The following is a 25,004-nucleotide window of genomic DNA, read 5'->3' as shown; positions in this document are numbered from 1 at the left end:
GGAGCCTTACCTTCACAGAGCTCACCATCATATGACACTCTGTACCCTGCAGGGCAGTTCTCACAGGTATAAGAGCCCTCTGAGTTTAGACAGATCCCATTGGCACAGGTATCCAAAGACTGGCACTCATCAATATCTACGGAAAGCACATGCATATGGGCAAAGACCTGCATAAATATTACTATAAAAATAATATAAAATTTAGGGGAATTCAGCTTCACCACAATGGAATTTTAATGATGAGCTGACTGCACAGGTGTGCTAATAGGTTTTACTGAGCGATGAGGACAGATGGGATCTACCTTCACATCTCTGCCGGTCAGCAGAGACCCTGTAGCCAGCCTTACATCGGGTACAGCTGTAAGATCCTTCGGTGTTGGCACACACCCCGCCGAGGCAAAAGTTCTCCTGAGAACACTCATCCACGTCTAGTAGCAGAGATAAGCATCAAACGTGGCCACGCAACTCAACAGTTTGGCCTGATTCGCGCTGAACGAACCTTCGCAGCTCAGTCCGTCGGCAGAAGGTCCAAATCCGAGCCTGCAGTTCTCACAAACGTAGGAACCAGGGGTGTTGATGCACATGCCTCCAATGCATGCGTTACTGACCGCACACTCATTGACATCTAACAGAGACATAGAATGCAGACATCATTCAGTCACACTGCTGCACCGCCAGCTGGTATGCTGCCCCCAACCACTCAGCACAATTCCCCGCAGACCTTCGCAGCTTCTTTCGTCTGACGTGACCTGGTAACCGTGGTTACAGGTACATTTGTGGGTGCCATCCAGGTTGACACAGTGGCCATGGAGACAGACACCAGGGAGGAGGCACTCATCCACATCTGAAGGAAAGGATCCAGAGGAAGCGAAAAAGGGGGGATCAGAAAGAAAGAAAAGCACTAATGTTTTGTAGCTTTTTCATTAGCTGTAAATGGTCCCACAAAGCTTATGTAATAGGCATATAAAGAAGCATTCAGAGAGCTGTTCGTTAGGAAGCAGGAGTTAATTATGTTTGAGTCGCTGACTGACTGCCACTACCTTTGCAAACGTTGTCTGAGGAAAGTTTGTATCCTTGGAAGCAATTGCACCTATAGGAGCCCTCGGAGTTGACACACCTACCCTGGCCACACAGCGTCTGGTTCGAACACTCGTTTATATCTGCAGACAGGAGGTGGGCGGACAGGACAGAAAGCGCATGAGAATAGCGTGCAGCGTAGTTAGCATACTGCAGCTCTTATTACAGGATTTTTACTCGTGAACTTGCATTGTTTATTTTTCAAACATATCTTTAAAATCAGAAACAGGAATAAATTGTTCAGGAAAAACAATCGTGCACGCAGCACATCGAATTGGCTGTCGAAATCTTCCGTGCCTTTTATCTACACAAAAACGTAGATAAACGTTCTTTGGTTGTGAAAATGCGTAGGTAGTTCCAAGGAAAGATGCAATCGCGTCGCCACATTGTAATCACATGTGTAATTGAGAAAATGTGTTATTTTTATAATGTGTATTAGGTCTTTCATGTAATAGACTCTATCAAACCAGTGAAGCTGAAAAACAGGAAAAGAAGACAGAAAAAAAGGGCACGTGGGTATAAAAACAATGTGCTGGTGCCAGCGGTGCAGCAGTAAATAGGAAGCAATTACGGCCTAACTATTGCATAAATTGAGTTTAAAACAGCAGTGATTGCATTACATCAGCACACTAAACCAAACCTCATTCATAAAGGCAACTTTTACTATTTGAACAGTATTAGCTCTTTTTTCCATTCAGGTCAGTTCACCTGGAGTTATATTTGAACAAGATGTCACACAGGAATTATACTTAACAGTGTCATTTGAATGGGTCAAGTTAAGCCCGATTATGTGGCCCAGGGCAGTGAAAGAGGAAGGGAAAGGTAGAGAGGAAGGAAAAGTATTTTTCTGTATGGGAGGTGGAGAGAGGATGCTCCACCGAGAGTGATAAAGACGATGAAAACACCGCAGTGATTCACAGACTGGGGTTTGTTTGGTTAGCCGCGGGCACTGCCAGATGTCTGTCAGTGTGGCCTGTTGCTTTGTTTCCTCAATCATCTGGCATCTTTCAGGCCTCTCCGATAAGCGCTAACAAGGCAATGGAGCTGTTTTCTCTATCACACCGGCTATTCGGCTTATCCACGATTCGCTCAATTGGCCCCAAACTGCTGCGCTACTGTCTAAACGCCTGCAGCAAGGCTGAAATCACTGCTTTATACGACTCCCACTGCTCTGGACGTATAGGCCTAAAGTCAGGAGTGTGTAGAGTCAAAATATTTAGCTCCAGTGTCTCCCTTATTGCTCTCAGTTACTATTTATACTTCCCAGTTTTATATGGAATGAATAATATTAGTGCACCCACAGAGAATAGATGTTTTAAAGAATTCTTTCGATTATTCCTTGCTTTCCTTTACTGTGTTTTTCCAAATTCTTACAGGTCCTGTGACATGTTTCATCATTAAGTTATGTAATGTTAAAATATACCTAAAATATATCTAACAGTTACAAATTCACTGTAGTCTGGTAGAAAGAAGACTGATATAGATTGAAATTAACCCGATCATGCTGTTACACTCACTAATAGCTTGTAGTAAATATAATTATGATACTAGAGGTCAAGGATCGGTTAAGACTTTATGTTGGGTTCTTAAATAACAATAATCTGAACAAGTTTAACTAATTCCATGTGTTTACCTTGTTACTGTGTGCATGGTCATGAGAGGGAGCAAAATAACAGGAAAAAAGAGTTGTTATTCACTCCAAAAAAAAGCCCATTTCTACCGATCTACTGTGTTACATGTATTAAGATTAATCTGTTTAGATCGGAACATGCTGGCTGCAGACATGTCTGCCGTGTTTTGAATATAATGGGCATATAGCATTTGACTTTTGGGGCGTGGATGCCAAAGACTGCAGCTATTCCTTAATAAGGAAAAAGTTAAATTACCGGTAAGTTACGAAAGCCGCACTGATGGGCGGATAAACGTTTCCTTCTCATCGTACTGCTTCTCTATTTAGTTTTAAGAAGTAGTTTTGACAATAAGGTCTGGGGATTATCTTGAGTAAATGAGTCATAATATCTGGGCCAAGATGTTGCTGTTGAATATTACAGGGGTACGTTTTCTTTGGCACTACGAGCACCACAAACTATTCCTTCTTCTTTCATTATATGTGAGAGAAGGCAGACAGCTCTTCAAAATTCTGCAAAAGGCCAATTAGCCTTAGTAGATGAACTACAGTACAAGGAGAGCTCTTCCTGTAAATAAGGATCTCAGATGTCGGAGATGCTGAGAAGTTGAATATAGAATATATGCAGACATTAAATCACAGCTACAGTTAATGTAGGTGCATTTGTTCCCCCTCAGCTCTGCTTTAGCTTTTCACATCTCTGAAATAACAATAACAACCAGAAGCTTGGGTTTCCAAACAAATGATAAGGCTACAAGATCATCGAGAGGGGATGTGGTCAGTAACACGATTGAGGCTATTATATAACCTGGCCACATACAAGTTTGGTGCCGCTCACGCACCCGACGCACCAATTGTGCACTCAAATCGGCTACTCGATAGTTCTACAGAAGGCCGCAATCAACAGTATGAGTGAGTGAGTGAGTGCATTAGTCTGCGAGTCACAACCTCTCTGAGGGATTCGACCCCTTAGACCTCATCATACATCTCCCGTGACTGCTCAGCACCTAAACCCAGGAGTGGTAACGCAGCCTCGATGGCCTACGCTGGGCCCAACAGCACAGTGGCCAGAGCTGTCCAACAACAATAGGCTCTTTGCTTAAGACTGTGGCCAAGAGAAAATATTTGGACTCTCCCAAATTGAAGTATTATAAACAATCTTTTTACAGGGGCCAGCAATATCGAAAGATCAGCAATAACACCGTAAATGTGTTTCAACAATGTTGGGGATATGAAGACAGGGTTGGTTGGAGGGGTTGATATATCTTATGTGGAAAAACTGAATGGAGAGAGGGTGGAGGGCTGTGCATGCCATCATCGCTGCGGTTATGACATGTCCCTCGTTGGACATAAAACATCAAATATTTGGTCTTTTGAAGCTTAAAATACGACTTATTTTACAACAAGTTGCACACATCAGCAGCAAGCGTCTCCTTGCCGTGCAGACATGTTGCACCTTTTGGGGAACTGCGCAGCATCATAAGCTGTCAAGAAGTCATTAACGGTGCAGTTTGTGGCCGTGCAACTGACAGCAGCTGCTTTGTATGCCTAAATGTGACCTAATACAGAAAGCCTTCGCCGATGAGGAGGGAAACCCAGCGTATTTCTATGTGGTGGTCGGAAACACCCTGAGGAGTGTGAGCAGTGGTGGCGGTGTTGCTGTGCAATAGTGGTGTGTGGGATTGCCTTACCCACGCATCTGTCATCAGCAGGCCTAAAGCCTGGGCTGCAAAGCTGGCACCGGAAAGAGCCGGCTGTGTTGACACACCCACCGTTGGGACAGGATCTGGAATCTCTGCACTCATCCACATCTGCTCGAGTGGAATGATGCAAAGGAAGAGTAATTATTTGCATGCAAACATATAGTCCTGAAGCAGTTGCAGCTCTGTTCCTTGGCTCAGCTGCAGGAAAATATCGCTGTTTTGTTATTGCGCTACCACTTTTAATCATGGAAGCAAACAAATAGGTCTGGATTGTGCCGTTATGTAACCTGATCATGTGTGCACAGAAGCTTGTGCATGCATGTCACCTTCGCATAGGCCTCTCCAGGACTTGGCAAATCCGCTATTGCATTCACAGGTGTAAGATCCCTCTGTGTTGACGCATTTGCCATTCTGGCACTTGTTGGGCATGCTGCATTCATTAATGTCTGCCAGTTTGAATGAAAAGCATGAAGAACGAAAAAGAAGGTGACTATTGTATTCAGCGTTAAGTAGAATAGAATGTTTTCTTATTGAATGGTGCTGACAGACAAGAACTTAGGCTGCCCTAGCAGAAGGACTGAAAGGCAAAGCGCAGTTTTCAGTCACGTCGAGCCCATTACTGTCAGTTAGAGCGACTCACCTTGACAGGACTTCCTGTTCTGGGTGATCACCTGGCTGTAGCCACTGTGGCACTGACAGGTGTAGGAACCGTAAGAGTTGACGCAGCGGCCCTTCCCTTCGCACGGGTCAGCGTCGCACTCGTTCACATCTGCAACAGGAAACAGAAAGCGACAGCGGAGGACAGAAGGAAAAGGGATCAAATTCAAGGCAACACCGTATTCCAGCGCTGTTTACTTTCCAAAGTCCTGACTTTGGATCCAATCAGCGTGGGCCGTGGCCCAGTGGAGGCTGATCAGAGCCAAGGCCTTCACCGTGAGGTAAGAGAACACTGCAGCGTGGCAGCTTTTTGGATGGCTACTGTGCTGTTGTTAAGCATCACAGAACAAGTCAACATAAACAAACGGATCTTTTTCATTTTATGACGCTTGCTGCTGATATCTCGCTACAGGGATGGACAAAGCTTGTGCGCCCTCTTTTCTACTGTTTCTACGCACCAATGCAGTTGGTCTGCAGCGCGCTGAGCTTGAATCCTGGCTCACACAGGCAGGTGTAGCCGGTCTGCACAGGAACACATTTCCCGTGGCCACATATGGCGGGGGCAATGGCACACTTGTTGATTCCTAGGAAAAGCCACAGAGAGTCATAATTCAGGAAATATAAAACAATATTTCTGACATGCGGTCAACTGACTTTACAGACACTTTAAATCTAAGAACTCGCATTCCAGTAACACATGTTGTTCTTCATGGAAACCCATCTTGCTGTTTTATTGGTGGGATCCTGGATGGGAGAACAGGTTTTACAGTGCAGTAGGGTTCTCACAGGTGGTTTGGAGACCTTTCAAAGGGCCTGAGCAGAAAGGGGTCATGCACAATAGAGCCTGACATTAGTGCAGTTCTGCTCCATTCCCAATGATATGCGGTGCTCTCTAGGACCACTGGAGATCGTTGTCTCTTCATTAGTGTACCTAGCACTCCTCCTGTTGTTCTCTCTGTGTCACCAAACACACTTTAACCTTGTATTCTTAGCATCCTCTTCCAAGAGGCACACAGTTTCTTGTTTTCTTGCCCTCTCAGCCTCTGTACAGCAGGATATCTTTAAGCCAAATTGGCTCCGAGAAATGGGTTAAGTAAAATCGCTCCAGATAAAACGTTACAAGATGCGCTTCCTTCTGCCAACATCTGAAGAGACATGCTCCCTGCTCACTGCACATGCTGAATGGCTTATCTCCTCTATTGTGTGCTTTACCTGTATCTTTGTGGGTGGGTCCCTTTAAATCTGGTGTCAGGTTAACATTAGGGTATTCAGGAGAAGTCTCTGTAAAGAGTGATCGAGGCTGGGTGAGACATCTAACAGGGTGTCACAGTAAATCCGCCCCCGTGATCAAAACTCACTTGTTTTCCTAACTCCCACTGCCTCATCTATCCCTCAGTGGGCAGCCATTTAAAAATAGTCCACATTTTCCCCCAGACTAAAAACTGAACAATGACCAAAATAAATGAGCCAGACTCGCTGAGTGGAGTCAAGTCTGACACATTAATGTTTTCACTGGCGTGACAGCCGAGCAGACGAGGGTTGATTGGAGGCTGCCACCTCACTGCAGGGGCGAGCAATTTGTCCTTGAATACACATCACATGTCTGTGCACGACTGAAAAGTATTATTAAGCCCCGAGCTTAAGTGATGCTACGTGAACCCACAGGGAGTATTAAAGGGCAACGTTCAGGTATTTGTTAAGGGGAAACAAGGACTGTTTTGTGTTCAGTGTGAGTAAAGCCAAGAGAAAAATACCTGGATAATTCAGCGGTGAGTCAGTCACAACGGCCGGCTGGAGAGGGAGCACAGAAACCACGTTAAAAAACATCATGAGCAAAAAGTTGGTGAGCTCTTGTCATCGTGCTGCTAATTAGATGCGTCTCCCTTAAAATGTGGTCTGAATACGTTATGTAATCAAAATAAAGCCTCCAGCAGAGGTAGCTGGTGCGTATCGTTCTAGACAAACATTTCACAAGATGTACCAAAAGGCAGACATGACGAGAGAACTTACCAGGCTCACAGTTTCCACATCTGTCATGAGACAGAAATAAAGAGGAAAAGGTTCATCAGAAGCAGAAATTGGCTCTGTTTGCATTAACATGTACCAGTTGTGACCACACATAACATACGCAGTATTTCAGGCTATGATTTTACACTTGCAGCACTGTAGGTCTTTATCTCTTATAAACCGCTGCTTACATCACATTCAGTAGATCCCCTTAGTCAGAGAGAAAACTGTGGGAGTTAAACAAGAGGTATATCTGATAATGAAGACAAAAAGCCTTAAATATTTACAGACCCATCTCTTTATGTAAATCAAAACGCTGTAGCCGTGCCAATAAGGGCTTCACAAACACTTCAAATCAGGGGGATATATTTACACAAAACCCCGCTGACTGAAATGGATGTGGACAAATGTTGATTACATGTGTGTGTCATGGTGATGATCAGAGGGTTTTACTTTGATGGATGAGAATCACAGTTTTTGCCTGAACACGGGAGGTTTTTTTTATTTTATTTACGAGAGGGATGACAACATCCTGTTAATGTTTGTATTCCCACAAAACTACACATCAGTTGACTGTCCTTCATTGTTTATTTAATGGGCTGTGGTTAAAAACCACACAGGCGGTTACCATGTTTGGATAAGCATGAACACAGTACATTCATCTAGGTCGGATTCAGCATTAAGAATAAACGTTACCTGGCAGTGATTTACCACCATGCCAGGTTTCATTCTCACCTTCTGGCTGTTCGACCGAGGCTGGGTGGAAGTGTTGGGGGGGCTGCTGTGGAGTCAGAGGGTCCTGGGGCACTGTTTCGGGATATTCCGGGTACTGGGGTATCTGCGGAGTCTGGGGGTAGCTGGGATGCTGAGGGTCGAATGACAGCGACGGGTAGGATGGGATCTGAGGGTAGACGTGACTTTGCTCCTCCCACGACACACCTGTGCTTTGCACACCATCTTCTCCCAAGTGTCTGACAGAAATCTGAACATCGGAGAGCGAGTAGGTGTACCCATGGCCCGCTGGGCAGATTTCCTTGAAGTGATCTGCGGTGTGGAAGACACAAGGGTAAAAAAATGAACCATCGAAAACACCTTTGCATATTCTCCAAAATGCTGCCATTTTGTCTGAGGCCTACAGAGTGACTTTCATTCATAACACTGTTAAGTTTCAGAACTAGCGAGCAGGCAGGCCGCATGTGCCGCACTGGGTGAACCCAGTCCCAGTGGTGGGATTTGAAAACACAAGGGCACAATTAAACAAACACAACCAAGGGGAAGATCACATGACACCGACTGATCTTTGAGCTGTTTGGGCTTGTGAGTGAAAGGCTAGTAGAGGTTTGGCTCATTGGACAATTGGAGGGAGACAGTGCGTCTTTGTATACCAACCCAGCAAACCTCAATGATGGTGAATCCATTACAATCGAGAAGCGCTGTGCACCCTGTTTGACCTGAAACCAGCAGCTGCCTGTGCAAAAAGAGCCTGCAATCGAGACCCCGGTGATGACAGATCTGTGGTGACTGTAAATGATGGCATGAATGCAGGAAATGTGGATTTAATTCTACTGAATGATGAATTTAAAGGAGATGATATCGAAGCTACATGTGTTCAGGGACAACAGGAGGGAACATGGTCAGAAGACGGAATGTTAAGTCAATGGGCTCCTGTTACCGAGTTGCATGAAATCGGCACAGTTTTGCCCAGAACACGGCTATAACAGCTTGTCAGGATGTAGAAATGTTAGAAATGAGTCTGCGTGTCTGTGTTCTCTGTCCTGGCTCTTCAGCACCACGGAGGTCCATGTCCCTGATATTTGATCTATGACAATCCCCATGAATCACTGGCCCGTACAGACACTCTATAAAACCAGCGTATTTCTCTCAAACTTTGAAGATTAGATCGGCATGAAAAAAAGATGACAACTACTTCCTATGTTTCACTTGGCCCCGCTATTTAGGCTTGCTGGTCTATTATCGGTGTTTCTCCCTGAGGATTAGAGTGATAACACAAAGCTGACTCCCACTATTATGTAGCCTCCAAAATATGAAAACTCTTATGTTGTTGGTCCTTCTCCATTCCAAACATGTGTGGTTATTCTTTAACCACATTAAAAGCCTGGCAGAGAGCTGACTGGCAGCTGATTGGTCAACAGCCTTTTGCCTACCATAGATAGAACTTATGAAAGAACGCGTCCAGAATCTTTTACATGTGCAAAAGTGAGTCGTTTTCCGACAGGAACACTAAAACAGACAAGATGGGTCTGGATTGGAATAGGTGTGTTGTCATACAGGGAGTTTTGGTGAGTGTACCTGAGCCTTGTAAGGGGCAGCGATCGCAGCCAGCACCCCAGGCTTTGCCCACACGGCTGCAGCAGCAGATCTGCTTGGTGATGTGTTGTGCTACTGGCACCGAGCACGTCCCCGCTGACACAGATCGGTAGCATAAAGCCTTCTGATGGGACACCGCCTTGTCCGCTGAGAACAGAAGTGGATAAGTTAAATTTCCATTACACACATTTCATATGTGTGAGAGCTGAGGGGCGACACTTACAGACGCAGTTCTTGCTTTCAAGGTCTAGCATGTAGCCCACTTTGCACAGACACCTGTAACTTCCTTTGGTGTTGAGGCATTCTGCATTCTTGCAGATCCCAGGTAAGAGGCACTCATTGATGTCTGTCAAATACACACAGCATTTGTGGAGTATTAAATACAAAATATTTAACAAATACGCACACACACACACACACACACACACACATCCAGATAGGCCTCACTGACGCCTCCCTCTAACTTCTGCTTTGTCCTTGAAATACAGTCAAGTGGACACAGAGGGAAAAGCGGAATGTTTGGTGTTCACATTAGGATCGTACTCGGCGACTTTCCTTTCGACTGTCCAACGAGGTTAATAGCATCCGTAGTCGACGTCAGTAAGTCATAAAGAGGATTTTCCTCTCTCTAGACTGATTCATTGGCTGGAGTGATACAGAGACTGTTGCATTTTGCTTGCTGCTCCGACAGCTCCTGAGCCTCTAAGCCAATTTTAGGCAACCTACCCAGTTAATGTGCCAGCCAGGGGGACATATTTCAGAGGCTCAGTCATGCAATCACGTTGGGACTAAGCAAAGTTTGTTGTTCGACCGTGTTAAACAAAGTGTACATCATTAGGTCCTTTCCAATTGCTGTGACGACTGGAACTCGACAGCCTGCCACAGCCGATTTTCCCCATTCTAATTAATCTGCTCTTGTTTTGTTGTTTGGTTCTTGGTGGAAAAAGTGAGTTTATTGGGGATTGAGGCCGATAAATTCTGTGGACTGAAACAAAGCCAAGGAATGCCTCAATGTTCTTTTTGTTGATTGTAGTTGTTTCCCTGTTTTCTAATCTGCATTGCTCATTGTTTTTCCACTTCTCTGCTGACTTCACTGTCTCACTCTGAAGGTATTTGCTTTGACCTTAATATGGCACCTCTGCCCACTTCTCGGCTGGTTTTAAAATCTAAAGGCAAAGACTTGTTAATATTCTGTAGGGTAGGAATGCAGGAATGTCAGTTTGGTTTTACTGGTACCTAATCTGGTCAGGGTTCAGGTCAGCCGTGGGCAGAACCTTTATCACATGTGGTCTTTACCCAATGGTCGTGTCCTGCTATTGATACAGCCTTCGGGTGGGTTGATCTACTTAATGATGAGTGCAACATATTAAAGTGACTTTCAGACTCGGTAAGTGGTCCTCCTGCCACCTTCCTCTACACGAGTAATTATTTTCTTGAGTGATTCACACAGACAGATGCAAAATAATTTGTGGACACTGTAAAGGCAGTTGGCAGCGCCAGCCTGGAAATATCTTTGGGAAGTTGGAGCAACAGAAACGAATCCAGACTCCTTCAAAAGTCTCCAACCAGGCACAGTTGAGGATAAACAGAAATGGTGACTAAAGCCAAAGTAACCATTACTGGGAAAAGCTATTTTCACAAGCAAATTCCTGCTGCATAACCAAATATACGAAGGTCTGAGCGTGTTATGATGAATGTCAAATATCATTGATGTAATAATGTGTAGCTTTTATTCAGCTGATCCAAAATGTCAAACGACTTATGTAAGACTTCCACCCTGTCACTCTTTGATGCTTGGTGTGAGTAGTAAAGACGGACATCACCCACAACCGAGCTTTTGCATGCTTTTTTGTGGGGATCTTGTTTATCAGCACAAATTCAGCCAACCATATTTCTTTAGCAAGCAGCTTTTTGTCTCTCAGTGTGAGACATTAGGTTAGACCAATGCGATTAATGGCAGGGACTTTAGGAATTGTGACCAACTTCCTTGTTGTAAACTCAGAAACGTCTACAAACAACTCAAAAACAATAGCAAAAGGGAGAAATTTCTGAATTTGCTAGCGCATCAACGTAGCATTTTTTGCATATTAATATAAGTAAGCCTTTGTTACTTTTTACTAAAATCAAGAACTTCACATGTCAACCTGTCTCAACCTGTGCAGCCTTGAGCAGAAAACATGATGAACCTATTGAACTAGGACCTGAGACCCGTCAGAGATGCAATCAGAGCTGTCCATTGGACCGTTGTGTTGTTGCACTCCAAGGGCTTCAGCAAGCACTGCCTTTTGGATTATGACACCATTAATCAAGTCAGTCACACAGCCTAAGTAGGCTGTCAGAAAGGCTACATTTTGTTAGTGAACATGTCAGCATTGCTTTCATTGTTCACAGATTAAGCAGTGCATTTTTCTACTGTCTCTCAGCCAAGGTTTATTTGTTCATGTCAATTAATCGCAGGGCTGTATACTAACAACATCAGGAAACACAAATAGTTTAAAACCTGTAGAAAAAGACCATCTGTGGGTGCCGTCACGAGAAATGAGGCTTTCGATTGGATACTTCTCGGGAGCTGCAAAATCGAGGCAATGTCTGAATTTTTGCAAATAGCCTGAGCTTGTTTACGTCTGGTTGGTGGTGCTGGAAGATTGGAGCGCGATAAACAGATCTTTTATTGGAGCTGCCCTCCTCGAGAGCCACGTTTAATCACAGCCGGCTGTACCAGTTCGCACTCGGCACACCAAACACCAATTAAACCAGCAGCCCCAGCTGCTTATTGGCTGCTGAACTTTGACCCCAGGCAAAGGCTAATTGTAGACTTGACCTGGTTCCCACAGGAGCCAAGTGTACAACAAGAAACACTTGCAAGAGGGACATGGAAGCAGGAAAAGGCTGTTATAGGTGACCTATTAAATATAAATCAGTGTGATTATGAAGACAACCCTGAATTAAGAACACACTCATTCATATGTTGTTTAACTTACCTTGACAGTGTGTGAGATTCAACCGTTTAAAGCCTTTGGAACACTCCACCTGTCCATTGGAGATCACGGCATACGCTGCAAACACAGAGAAAGCTTAGATGTCGACCAAAAGGGTCCCACACTTCCTCACACAGTATTTGGTTTTACACGGTGGGTGATGGGGGAGGGGCAGCATCAGGAGAAGATCGTATAACTTACAGATGTCAGCTTCTCGGCAGGGTGAAAAAATAAATGCGAGGACCTACAGTTGGTCTCCAGAGTGAGTGTATGGAAACAGATGCCCATCAAACCCATTTATAAGACAGCACTGCCACCCAGCAGAATGTAAGAACAACACAAGACGTCATTTAAAATCATACTAACTTTAACTCTCTTTAACCTCGAGGGACAGCTAATGGAAGCGATTACATCATAAATATGTGGTGGAAGCCTACATGACAGTCCTGACCTTTAGTGTGGAACTACTTAAATAAAAGATGAACACTTAAGCATGCTCCCATGGAGTGATGATTACTGTAGGGTTAAACGAAAGGTGACGGGCTCATGATGCCTTTTTGCTTGTTTTGGCAAGGCCATAAAAAAGATGTGGTTTAAGATTTAACTGTGTTCACAGATTAGGGTTCTAATCTAACACTGATCTGTATGCACAGTGTTAGATCCTGTAGCAGAGGCTAATATGACCACATTCTGAACACAGATTAAGAATTTTGTGTCTTTGGAGTGACAAAATATGTTTGAACTGTGACTAATGGCACAATAACAAGCCTGACAGATTTGTTTGTAACTGCTCGAATTAGAATGACAAATCTGACAGATTATCCGGAAGGATTCTAAACTCTAACTAATCAGACATATAAGATTTTGCTTGTATTGGAATCTATTAGGGCCGTTCTTAGGATTAGACATTATAAGATTAAACAAATAAAGAACTTGATTAATAGTCGTTTTAATCCTTGGCATCATCATGCGCAATAATGCTATCCATGTTTTGGGGATTACAGAAATCAGGAACAATGATGGTGATGACAGTCTTTGGCTTCACCAGGCATCCACAAAAGATCGTATCCTGTTTGTGTTGCTTTCAACTTCTTGGAACTGAGGCAAAATGTTGAAAACGGAGGTGACAACAAAAAAGTCCCAGGGATTTGATAGTGGTTGAAAAGATATTAAAGCTGCAATGCATTAATCATCCATTCTGTTGGGTCCATGATTGGTTGCTGGTTTTCAGGGAGGGACTGGAATTCAGGCCGCAAGGAGTCATTCTGGGAATGGCTCTGAACGCTAGTGCTTTGTTTTGGACCTGCTGTGACCCAGTGGTGCGGGCAAGGTCAATGTACCTGAAGGTTGACAAATTTGAAGTGGGTCAGCGTGAATGAGGCAATGGCAAAAGAGGCGGAACTGTGTCAACGTAAACACCCCTGTTCCAGCCCGTTCACCGCCTCCTCATCGTCCTCCGCGCTCCTCCTAATCCCTCGTTTCAAAATTTCTGGGTAATGAGCTGTTTTGGTAGGATGGTGGGCACGCCCTCCTGCAGCGATGGGATCAGGGAAAGTCTGGCCTGAGTTACAGCAGGGCGCACATGCCAGTGGCAGCCCAGTGGGGGAGGTCCGGGTGTCTCAATAAAGCTTATTAGCCTGTAGGCGAGGACCTCTGTGGTCACCAGCAACTTAAAACAACTCTAAAACTCAGAATCAGAGTTCAGCTTAGAGGGTCCTTCTATACCATGTTGTCTATTCCATAAATGACTTGTGGAATTTCTCATCTGTCTCCATTTCCATGCCTCTTCCTTTCTATTTAACAGACATTTTGAGTAAAAAACAAAAACATACAGAGTTCTGCAAAACTGAGCTCTGACTGCACATCATTAGGGTCACCCTTAGTTACAAAGACTGCATCCACTAGAGGAACAAACAGCAACTTCCAACTGTCCAACAAAAGGCTTTGTCACCCTTTACTAATTTCCAGTCTGCCTCCATTCAGTTGTGTTGTGCATTCCACTGGCAAGTGTTCAATAATATTTGCTCAAATTCCGTGACCCGAAAGTGTAATTCCGCATCCTTTGGCGGTTCCGTCCTAAATCAGAGTAAATCCCTTTAGTGTTCTTTCAACGTGAAGGTTACTTTTGCTCCTGACAGAGGGACACTGTCGGCATTCATATGAAAGAACGGCTTATGCAAAATAAAAGACAAAAAAAGAGCAGAGGAAGAGGAAGCGGAATGAGAACGGAAAGGTTTATTGACAGAAGGAACCTGACCTGTAATTTGGTATAATCGTAGCCTAGACCACCCATCCTGGGCGCTGTTCTCCAAGGGTGATTGGGGAGTCTGGTTTATCACTCACAGGGCTCAGACCAGCTTTCCACAAGGACTTTCCTTAAAGGCAACATCGGTGTTGGACTGCTCCCCTGAACTGGCTCGAAAAATCTGACTCCGTTTCAGAGCGTAGGGGAGTACGGAGGGACTGATGCCGTTCCACTCCATTTGGGGTCATTCTTTGAATGTAACTTAGAGCGAAGCCAAGGAGCCTTTCCACTATTTTACTTTTTGACATGCCGCCACAGGACATTGTGGTGCCACAAGACAAAACCAAAAAGACCTCTTTAATCACCGTAAAGGGTTTCAGGAGTTGCTGGAGTGGCAGCGCCAGCTCGGCTTGGCCTTGGAGCAAAGGCCTGATTGGAGAAAACAGCTTGAATGGGAGTGACTACATTTGAAAAAAACAAAACAGGAATAATTCCTTTGCACGCAAGACATTTACCATATAACATCTTTGTTTTCCTTTGTGACTGCAATTATTAAGTCTCTATATCTGTGTAATATTGAGTCAATATGGCCTTTTGAAGGAATGTATACTGTGCTGCAACTACAAAGCTGTACATTGTTTAGATTTTCGACTATATACCTCTAAAGTTTCATTCATTGTTTTAATTCATGAATGATGACTCTCTGGTCCTAATAGGTCAAATTCCGCTTAATGCTTTCCCCATGAACATGTAGCCTTCATGAATACATGCTGTTAAATCGGACTCACATTCCTCTGTAATCTCCTGCTCAAAATAGTAATAATGCATGGCACAGAACATCCCCGGTAATAAAAATGCATTCATGTTTGCTTGATTCTAATAAGCTGAGTTATAAAGGCAACCTCCAAATGGGATTTATTTCTTGTATTAGTTAAGTCTGGTCTAGGATTGGCTACGCTGCTGCCCATTCCATCATTCCAGTTGCTAACACTAAATGAATCATAGACTGTCAAAGACATGTGATGTCTTCATCTAATCATCATGAGAAGCTGCTGTGGACTTGATCCAGTGCATCTGTTCTCTCACTGTTTCTGAGGCATTGCATCTCTGTTTTTCATTGCTCATTAACAAATGTTCAGCCGGCACTAATCAAAAGCAATATGTGCCGGCTCTGACCCCTCCGTGGAAGTCCCGGTGAATGTCCAGGGGAAAAAAATGGGACATTTGGAAGGGATGAGTTCATATGGAGCGATGTGGCAGCCATGCAGCTTTGTGGGCCCCCTCCTTCCCCATAGCCTCATCTGACTTAATTGATTTAAATCTCAAGAAAAGTGGTGTCATCATGACAGAGAAACATGGATGGGAGGGCGGCGCTCAGCCATTGACATCATTATGACCCTGGCGCTTCAGGGAAATGGAGTTCGAGGAAAAAGCCGAGGCTCCTGAGGTGTTGCTTATGCCCTGAGGACATCTGATGTGGCTCCTTGGGAAGCCCCCATTGCATTGGTGGAGAATCATACAGTGGCAAGCTGCCCAGTAATGATAGATGGGGAGACAAATGGTTGTGAAGCGCCACTATTTGTGAGAGGGAGGCCGCCAGCGCAATTATACACAGTCAAACAGTATGGCTCAGACACGCCACGGCAAATGCAGTTCATTGTGCTCAAGGAGCCGTAGATCTCTGATCAAATTAGAGATTAAATTCACAACTCGCCTGGATGCTGAAGTTGTAATTGTATGTAATTGTACTGTTGTTGTAATTCCTGATTTGGAAATGTTGTTATTCTGTCTGTCTTCTGTCACACACTTTCTCTCTTATCTCACCCTGCGAAAACATCGTCCCCGTCCTTTCCAGTTCCAGCAGTGTCCTCTCCCCTCACAAGCCCCATGTGGAATGTGTGCAACTGTTGCACATGATCATTTTTTTTAAAAATCAGGCCGTTTATTGTCATAGTTGGAAATAATTTGAATCGTGTCAAACGCAATCGTAAATTTCCTCGTTTGATATTCAAATCCAGGCTCTTGTCACACTACCGCTTCAAAGACAGAGGACTACTTTATCTGTATCTCATTACAAACTCAGAATCTTTACCATGTGGTAAAAGGCACAGGGCTCCTAATGGCTTTCGACTCCCACCGAGATTGGATAGCTTTCTTCTCTCCATCATGTCGTAATATTCTCTCCTGCTGCTGCTGCTATGACATAAAATCCTCAATATACTCTTATAGATAATACACAGCTGCACAATGTAGTCATGTCTGCATGACTACTCTTGCATGAGTGATTATCAGCTATCATAAAAACATCATAAAATGTTATTTTAAAAAAAAGGAGCAACAGTCAATCTTCACAACAGGATATTTGGTAACCAGCCGTAATTTATCAGGTGAGTCTTGTATCTCCAGATAAAAAGGGGACTTTTGGGAGGGGATTATCACATACTCAACAAGGGGCACTGTTTTCTCTGCACTATGAGCTGACAACAGGCCCATTATCTATATGAAATATAAAGAGCAACACCATTCCTCACTGTGTCCAGGTTGTTTTTCATTCCCGTGAAACACATTTGAAAGCCTCGGCCAGTGAGAGAAGAATGCAGCTGAAAGATCTGGCCAAGTATTTAAACCGAGAACAATAACATTCCAGAGGAATTCAAAGCATCTCTCCTGTTAAAGCTCCCCTCAAGACATCCTACATGACTTCAATTGGACTTTCTTTTATTATTCCTGCATGAGCGTGACCCTGGGCTGATAATGTGCTGCCATCCAGAACACCTACAGAACTGAGTGGAGAGGGTATTTACTTAGTGCCTCTGCCACACTTCAAAGGGGGAGAAAAGACTGTGCCTTAGGAAGACTTGGAATCTGTTGCAGATTCCAGAACTGGCATCATCCACAGATGCATAAGAGTGGGATCAATGACGTCTGCTTTTTATTAAGAGCTGCTCAGACACGGGCATGGCCGCAATAAGACTTTATTTATGAATGTCAGGAAATCACTGAGTGTTCGTTTGTGCCACTAAAGCCGCTTCCCACGGGGCCTCCAAAAAACACAACGAGCTGTCAGCCCGACTAAGTCTCCACCTACAGTGAAGGATATCGCCGCCCACCTCCTCTGCTGTCATGCAACCACCCTGCTGCTGTTTCTCCAACCTACCGCAGCCTGGGTTGGGAAACAGCGAGGGCCTGATCGTTCCGAGCCACGCTGGCCCGACTTGCTCGCAGACTGGGTGGCACTCCTACCAAAGCCTCCTCTTCAAGCTAAATATTTTCACTTGCTTGCACCGGTTTTGGTTTTTTATAGAAGATATTTGGTAATCAAGCAAAGAAGGCTGTTGTGTAATAAAAACCTGCAAGAGTGACTATCGCAGGTGTCCCAAATACGACGCGGATACTAGTGCAAGAAGAGATCAACACAGCAACCGCGAAACAGGAAATATTTACAACAGAATTAGTGGAATTAGTCTGGATTACAGATTATTGTCTTAAATTTGAGTGTGTTATGGAAGCGGCTGGAACACAACTACGGTCAGAACCTATTGGTCCGATACAAATGGCTTACCTGGTTTGGTTGGACATTTATGGCACTTGTTTAGGCCCCAGGAGGCACCGATGCTTCCGCAGCAATCCTCCTGTTTGGTGAGGCCGGGCAGGGGTTTACCACACTGTAAAACAGACATCGCTCTTAAACACAAGGCAAAGACTAGTACATGTTTGTGCACAGATGCTTATTTGCCTCCAAAACAATGCTGTTTGTAACACATGCAGCTTGAGCCAATCAGAAAGGAGAAACTGAACCGGACACATCTGAGACTAGTTAGTTGGAACAGAATACAAATACTTAGTCGACTAAGAACTTCTTCGCATGCCTCATTAAGTCACTTGGCCAATCGTAGGTAGAGATTCCTATCAGACCTTATTTAGGAGATTTCTGGACAATAGAATTTATAAAAATTTAAGAGGAAACAGGGAGGACTTTCTTCTGGATAACAGAGCATTGTGCATGCGAGCATGAGAACAGGGACTTGGGTTTTGTATACTCGGGCAGTTCTTTTTGGAAAAGCACTGATGAGTTTTTTATTACTCCCCATGAAACTAGCTTCCACGCAAACAAGGAATGCCAATGGCAAGACACCATCTCGGAGCAACTGCAAACCTAATAGGATCCGAAAAACCACGTTACAAACCAACATACAAGTGCAGTTTGAAACCTCAGGATAACCAAACCCAGGCACAGCTCTTTTCATTCCCATTTTTTTATGCTCATTTACTGGGATGTTTCCAATCAAATATACTAAAAGAAAAATCAAAAGCTAAAACAAATGATTCAGAATAAACAGAACATGGTGAAACTATTTGAAGAGCTTTGTTTTGAATGGGCTTTTGGAGTCCAGGAGAAAGAACTGAAGGTTCTGGTGCCCAGTAAAGAAAAGAGTCGAAAGGAGAAAAACAGAAGACCTGATCGGTAGGAGGGAGGGCACGAGTTTCACCTAAGATAACTCATTACCTGTCCATCAACTGTTTCCTGGAAGCATCTTCCCACATGTTCGGTCTGAGGGTAGTGAGGTCTGAAGGGGCCGTGACCGTTGTGGCCATTGTGACCGTTGTGGCCGTTGTGAGCAGTGTGACTGGTGTGACTGGTGTGACTGGTGTGACTGGTGTGTGAGTATCTGCTGTCGTGCTCAGTGGCCAATTCGTGCACGCTCCCCGGCTGGGAGCGCTGCTGCACCGAGTGAGCCCCTTCCGTGATGACCGGTCTCTGTCCAGGCTGGACACGAGCTACTTGGTGGATCTGGACCTCGGCCTCTGGAGGGTGCTGAATGTGGACATTCACCAAGGAAGGATGGAGAGATACTGGAGGAGGACAGACCCACAGTTAAAAGAATAATGCAAAAGGTAGCAGTGGCAGATTCTGAGTTGTCAACAAACACAGGAGCAATAAATATAAAAAATGTCCTTCACAAAACCTGTAGTGTGTGAGACATCAGATGTCATCCAGAATAAACTAACACAGCTAGATTTATGACCAAGCTGCTAAGCAGAACAATTCAACAAAGCAACTACAATAAAGTGTTTCAGATTAGCTGGTTTTAATCAAATCTTTAAGGACCGAAAATATTTGTTGTGGAGTGGATAAGATGTTGCAATGGGGAGAATAAGTGCTTTTGTCCCTCTAACTCACAGCCAGCATCTCTCTTCACGGAGTGCCAGGGTTTTTTGTGGGACTTTTTTTCCCAGAATCCTGACCTATTGTCATAAATCACTTAAGCGGCCGGGATAGTCCAGGAAAAAAAAAAAAAGATTTCCCGAACAAAAAAGCAACCTCCCCGCATGTAAATATGAGGCACGCACATGCCGCTGTATGTGGCATGACAATACAATAGACACGTCATGTAACTTTGATTGACCAGTAAATCCAATTCAAGAGCTGGAACAGGAAGAAAGAGCCCTCTCTGAAAGAAAGGGGAATCAGATGGAAGGACAAGATAAAAATGATGAAAGTGAAATGTTTCTCTTTTCCACTGTCTTTTATAAGGTCACGATGTTAATACTCAGTTTCTAATATCCACTCCTGTTTGATAAAAGCAGTATTCTCAGGACGATATGACGACTGCCCCTGCGTCATCCATTACTTAATCTTCCTAAAATAGAGTCTGGCCTTCACCACTGGCCAGTAAAGGCAGAGTGCTGCATGATAAACCGCTTCGGAGTCATGGGGTAGGCTTGTGTGGTCTCTAATTTGAAGTGGAACAACTGGCATGAATCAGTGTGTTGAAATGACTGAAATGCAGCAAAATTAATCTAAACAGGCACTAATCTAAACAGTGAAGATCATCTCGTGGATTAATCAACAGCAGGCATCTTAATATATTTTTCCTAATGTACTGGTATTAGGGAACTAAGACAGAAAAGTACTGGACTGTGACTTCCTGTTATTTTCACCCCAGGTTATAATACTACTTTCCAGCACTAGCCTGCCCCACCACTGTAGCAATACTGTAGCTGCCATATTGGATCTACTGGATGATTACCTTGCTGATTGGATAGTGGCAAAGTGAACATAGAGTGGGAGTGAGGTTTTTGCCCCTGGTGCCCGGTGTCCTTGTGGCTCTGTGCGGTGGATTTTGTGGGAACTGGAGCCGGCAGGTGGCAGAACTTCCCGGTGGCGTTCGATGGACACCAGCACTGGTCCCTGCCGATGCATCTGCCTCCGTTCCGACAGGGTATCTGACAGAAGACTGCAGGGAGGGGAGTAACGTGGTTAACAGAAGCAAGAGATTCATTAAGTAATTTGAAAATATTCGGCACGTCACGTTCAATTATATGAATTTATGCCTTCGTGTGCACACGCGTCTGTGTAATCAGAAACAGAAGGAGCAGCACTAATAGAAGTGGCATATGCAGAGTTTCATGTGGACTGGCTTTGTTTGCAAACACTAAAGGCCACGTTGTTCTCTCTTCTGGCACACCTCATCCCACATGACGCTTATAAAGTTTCCCTGAAGCAGAGTCACAGAACTTCCATTCCATTTTAGGCCTCCTTCAATGCCATTTTATGCTGCCTTCCACTCTCTGTTGGTGCTTTTGGGTTCTTAGCATTTAAAATAAACAACTAAAGCGAGCCGACAGTATTTGGAGCACTTGTCAGCAGAAAAAAAGAGAGAGAGAGAGAATCATCAAATAAACACACTATAAAATCAGACTCTATTTCCAGTTTGATGACATTTTGAGATTTACTGCAGAGAAAAACATTTAAGGGTGAGTGCCAATGCAGAATCTACCTGTTTATTCTGCCCTCTGCAGATTTTTACCCTTACACAACTCTTACCAGACGCTGCAGAGTCAGTATACCGCAAAAGCTGCTGCAGTTATCAGATGGCCAATATACTCTGAGATGAAAGGAGCTGCAAGTGAGAAACACGCTCGGAGCTGCATCATCTTTGCCTTGCAAAAAGCCGCAAAGCTCTAAATTAAATAAACAAAGCCAAAAAAAAGAGGACCAGATAGATGCCGGGCTGTCTTGTTTGCATGTAGTGAATGAGCGTCCTGTCATACAGCGTTAACTGGAGTCATCCTGGAGGAGGGAGAAAGAGAGGGGTGCAAAAAGAACCAAAAGCTGGGGCTGAAACAGATTAAGAGTCGAGAATATGATTGGAAACAGGAAAGAACGAGTCTTTAAATAAAATGTTGTTCCTATAGACACACAAACTCAGGTTTAGCATAAAACACGATTTAAAGCGTCAAAGTTATGCTACGTTCTGTGATGCCAGGCCAGTCCCAACCCAACACAGAAAGGGACTATTTTTAGATGGCGACCTACTGGGTTCTTATCTGTCTGACCATTTAACAACATCTCAGCTGCACATACAGACATGCGCGCACACTTCTCACCCAATAAACAGACTTCAGGCCAATCTATTATCAGGCTTTATGGCAAGTGTTGTACTCAGGATGTGCACCGAGAGAGCCTGTTGTAATTATCCAGCCAGATTTTACTGCACTGTCTAAGAACATAACAACAGCATGAGATAACTGTTTGCTGTCCACTTGACATTCCTTGATGAACACGCACAGCCGAGGAATAACAGGATGAAAGCCGGAGTGGAAAGTACTGTCTCCTCAACCTGTTTTCACAATACGAGGAAAGACTTTGAGAAAGCTAAACTTGGATGGACAGAAATAAACTGAAATACTGTCACTCCAGGAGGCGAAAATGTGCCAGAAAAGGCCTGTGTCAGGATCCTGAAGTCTTTGGACTATCTATACTGCGTTCCAAAGCGCCAATAAAGGACATTGAAATCCGAAACGTCAAGTCTGGACCTTTCAAAACAGTCTGGTGTGTGACTGTATTCACATGAACTGTGTCTCGGCTGGACTTATATGTTTATGTGTGTGGCATATACACCCTCTAATCCACAAGCAGCAATTAGTCTGAGCCTTAGTTGGACCCTTACATCTGAGGAGAAAGCTAAGAAACATGTCAGGGTATGACCCTGCCCTTGGCATTGACCGTCCCCTCCCTTCCCATGGATACTCCTGTGTGAATTTGGAGCAAAGCCCCCTGGATAAATGGAAGGTTTAATGTAATCCCTATGAAATCCTGTTCATGCTGCTACTCTTTCTCTCATTCTGCATCTCCCTCTCCTCTTTCATTCATTCCTGCTCTCCCAGAGAGCACGTTAAATGGTTAACAGCGGGGCCCGAGCGTGAGGTGTAAACCGCAAAGAGATGGGGCTAAGTGTTGGGAGCGTGGGACCACCGGCCCCACGTGTGTGTGTGCGAGGGGAGATTAGACCACTTTGACAGAGCCCGGGTTTTAATCTGGGCGACCCCCGTCTGTACTTCTCTGTGACAGTGAGAGTTTTTAGAGAAGCTCTCATTCTTTCATCTCCACCACACTGTCTCCACTCTGGGCTTGGCATTCACAGCAGACAGCATGCCACTGGGAAACTTTGTCAGGCTCACCCAATAAAAAAAGGAGTGGAAAAGTAGGATGGAAAAAAAAAAGTTGTGTGTGAGAATGAGGACATAAGTGAGAACCACACTGAATGCAGAGAACTAGAGGATGTTATGCGGTTCAGAAAGACAGAGAGAGTCCGAGAGTCCAGAGCCGATACTCACAGAGTCGGAAGCCCTGGGTCTTTGGCGGCTGCTGCTGCGTGGTCTCGCTGTAGACTGTGGTGATGTCACCCTTCTCGCAGCTGTTGTAGCAGTGGCCGCCGCTGCACACCCTGCGGCAACGCATCGGCGTGAAGACAATCTTGATGCGGTCCAGGCTGGCAGTTAGGTTGGCCCCTGGAAAGCACACACACACCTGGATGAGGAGGAGCAGCAGCGGAATGAGCGGGCTGGAGACGAGCTTCATCTTTCCTCCTTCAGCTTCACTGTGACACACTCCCATTCTGGGCAAAGGGAGGTTTATTTAAGTGTGTGAGGGTGTGTGCTAACAACTGGCCAGTGGCAAGCTGTAGCGGGATGACTGATGTGCCACGGGCCAGCAAATGAGGGAGAGAGTACTATTAGGTAAGCCCTTTATCTTTAGGAGAGGGTGTTTTGGATGTGTGAGGAAGACAAAAGCAGCGTGAGTGCAAGTGAATGTTGTGTAATGGTGGGAAGCAGTTCAAAAGCCGCTGCTCTGGAACAGCCTGAAAAGTAAGAAGAGCAAGAAGAGCAGACAGCTGGCTCGGGAGGCTGGTGAAGTGTCGAGATTGGGGATCACGTTTCTGTTCGTCGTGGGCAACAGTGTTCAGCACCTGTCATGTCAGAGGGGTGACAGATTCCTGGAGGTATCAAAGTAACTGTCCGCTCAGGGACACACTCCCGCTCCTTACAGTGTGGATCACACAGACGCGCATGCTTAGATGCTGTTTGAGAGCAAACATCTGCCTGTCTGTCCTGATGTAGGCCACAGATGGGGTAGGGTGGGGTGACAGTGGGAAAGTCAAGTACATCCAAGGATTCTGCTTGTTTTCCTTGCGGCTAATGTTCTTTATAATGAAGACAACAGGATGCTTACACATGTATCCAGAAAATAAACACACAGCAGATCTGTTTGAAAGGTTTACCTGCTGGTGATAGTGCGTTGTTGAGGTGTCTGTGCAGCAGGTTATCGCCGCCGGGCCTGTGGGTGTTAACCGAGTGTGTCCCGCCATGTCCATTCTTCTGTCCGTTCCAATTCTGCGTGGCGCTGCGGCTGTTAGCGTAGCCGTTGTTGTTGGGTAGAGCGTTCGAGGTAATGGGAGCGGAGGATGATGGGTAACGCTTCACAGTGCGAGAAGTGCCGGTCTGCTGTGGAGACGTGTCGGGGGGTCCCCGTTTCACTTGTGTCCTGTTAAATTACATCATCAGATGAAAATAAACATTAGAAAAGCTAATATTTCAGACATATATACATGCCTGAAGACACACCTATAATCAGTGTATGTAGATTACCGTGAAATCAATTTAAATCTGCCAGATGGACGCAACAGAAAATGACACTCCTCTGAGAAAAATGCACCATTAGGTCATTGCTTTGCTTAATTAATTTTTATAGATGAGACGAAATGATTTGGTGGGGGGGGGGGGTTTAATCAAATGAATAACACCGTATCAATTGTTAAGCCTTTAATTTCAAGACTAACATCCTCCAGGTGCCAGATAACAATGACCCTGCTTAATTAATGAAAGATCTTCTTTTATATTCCGGACAATTTGCCAGAGATTCATAAAAATAAAGTTTCAGGCAGAAGGAATGAGCCTCCCTGGCCCGGTTGTGTGGGCCTGCCTTGGAGAAACATCTGTGATTAAACACATTAGATATTTACTTTAGAACTACCAAGTCTTTCCATCACTCATTGTGTCTGCTTGACTAGATTATGAACTCCCTGTTTTGTCTTCAA

At 44.6% G+C, this 25,004-nt stretch overlaps 1 protein-coding gene across 2 annotated transcripts in view; it reads right to left on the bottom strand.

The window, feature by feature from the left end:
* Nucleotides 1-25,004, bottom strand: part of LOC101064458 (latent-transforming growth factor beta-binding protein 1) — a 65,649-nt gene that overhangs the window by 16,470 nt on the left and 24,175 nt on the right. The window contains exons 4-24 of one of the 2 annotated variants that reach the window (XM_011616802.2): nt 24,189-24,451; nt 23,245-23,418; nt 20,655-20,861; nt 19,130-19,476; nt 18,185-18,287; nt 12,381-12,455; nt 9,623-9,745; nt 9,382-9,546; nt 7,807-8,115; nt 7,075-7,094; nt 6,819-6,855; nt 6,277-6,345; nt 5,523-5,648; nt 5,048-5,176; nt 4,734-4,853; nt 4,396-4,515; nt 1,041-1,160; nt 722-844; nt 500-625; nt 303-428; nt 11-136 (exon numbers count right to left, since the gene is read on the bottom strand). In XM_011616802.2, the coding sequence (XP_011615104.2) occupies nt 11-136; nt 303-428; nt 500-625; nt 722-844; nt 1,041-1,160; nt 4,396-4,515; nt 4,734-4,853; nt 5,048-5,176; nt 5,523-5,648; nt 6,277-6,345; nt 6,819-6,855; nt 7,075-7,094; nt 7,807-8,115; nt 9,382-9,546; nt 9,623-9,745; nt 12,381-12,455; nt 18,185-18,287; nt 19,130-19,476; nt 20,655-20,861; nt 23,245-23,418; nt 24,189-24,451 (3,008 nt within the window). The remainder of the gene's footprint in view (nt 1-10; nt 137-302; nt 429-499; nt 626-721; nt 845-1,040; nt 1,161-4,395; nt 4,516-4,733; nt 4,854-5,047; nt 5,177-5,522; nt 5,649-6,276; nt 6,346-6,818; nt 6,856-7,074; nt 7,095-7,806; nt 8,116-9,381; nt 9,547-9,622; nt 9,746-12,380; nt 12,456-18,184; nt 18,288-19,129; nt 19,477-20,654; nt 20,862-23,244; nt 23,419-24,188; nt 24,452-25,004) is intronic. The other variant, XM_011616808.2, reaches the window with a different exon arrangement.

The sequence above is a fragment of the Takifugu rubripes genome, chromosome 2 (assembly GCF_901000725.2).
Source record: "Takifugu rubripes chromosome 2, fTakRub1.2, whole genome shotgun sequence".
Taxonomy (NCBI): domain Eukaryota; kingdom Metazoa; phylum Chordata; class Actinopteri; order Tetraodontiformes; family Tetraodontidae; genus Takifugu; species Takifugu rubripes.
Note: the sequence above shows the minus strand (reverse complement) of the source record. Positions and strands in the feature narration are given on the sequence as shown.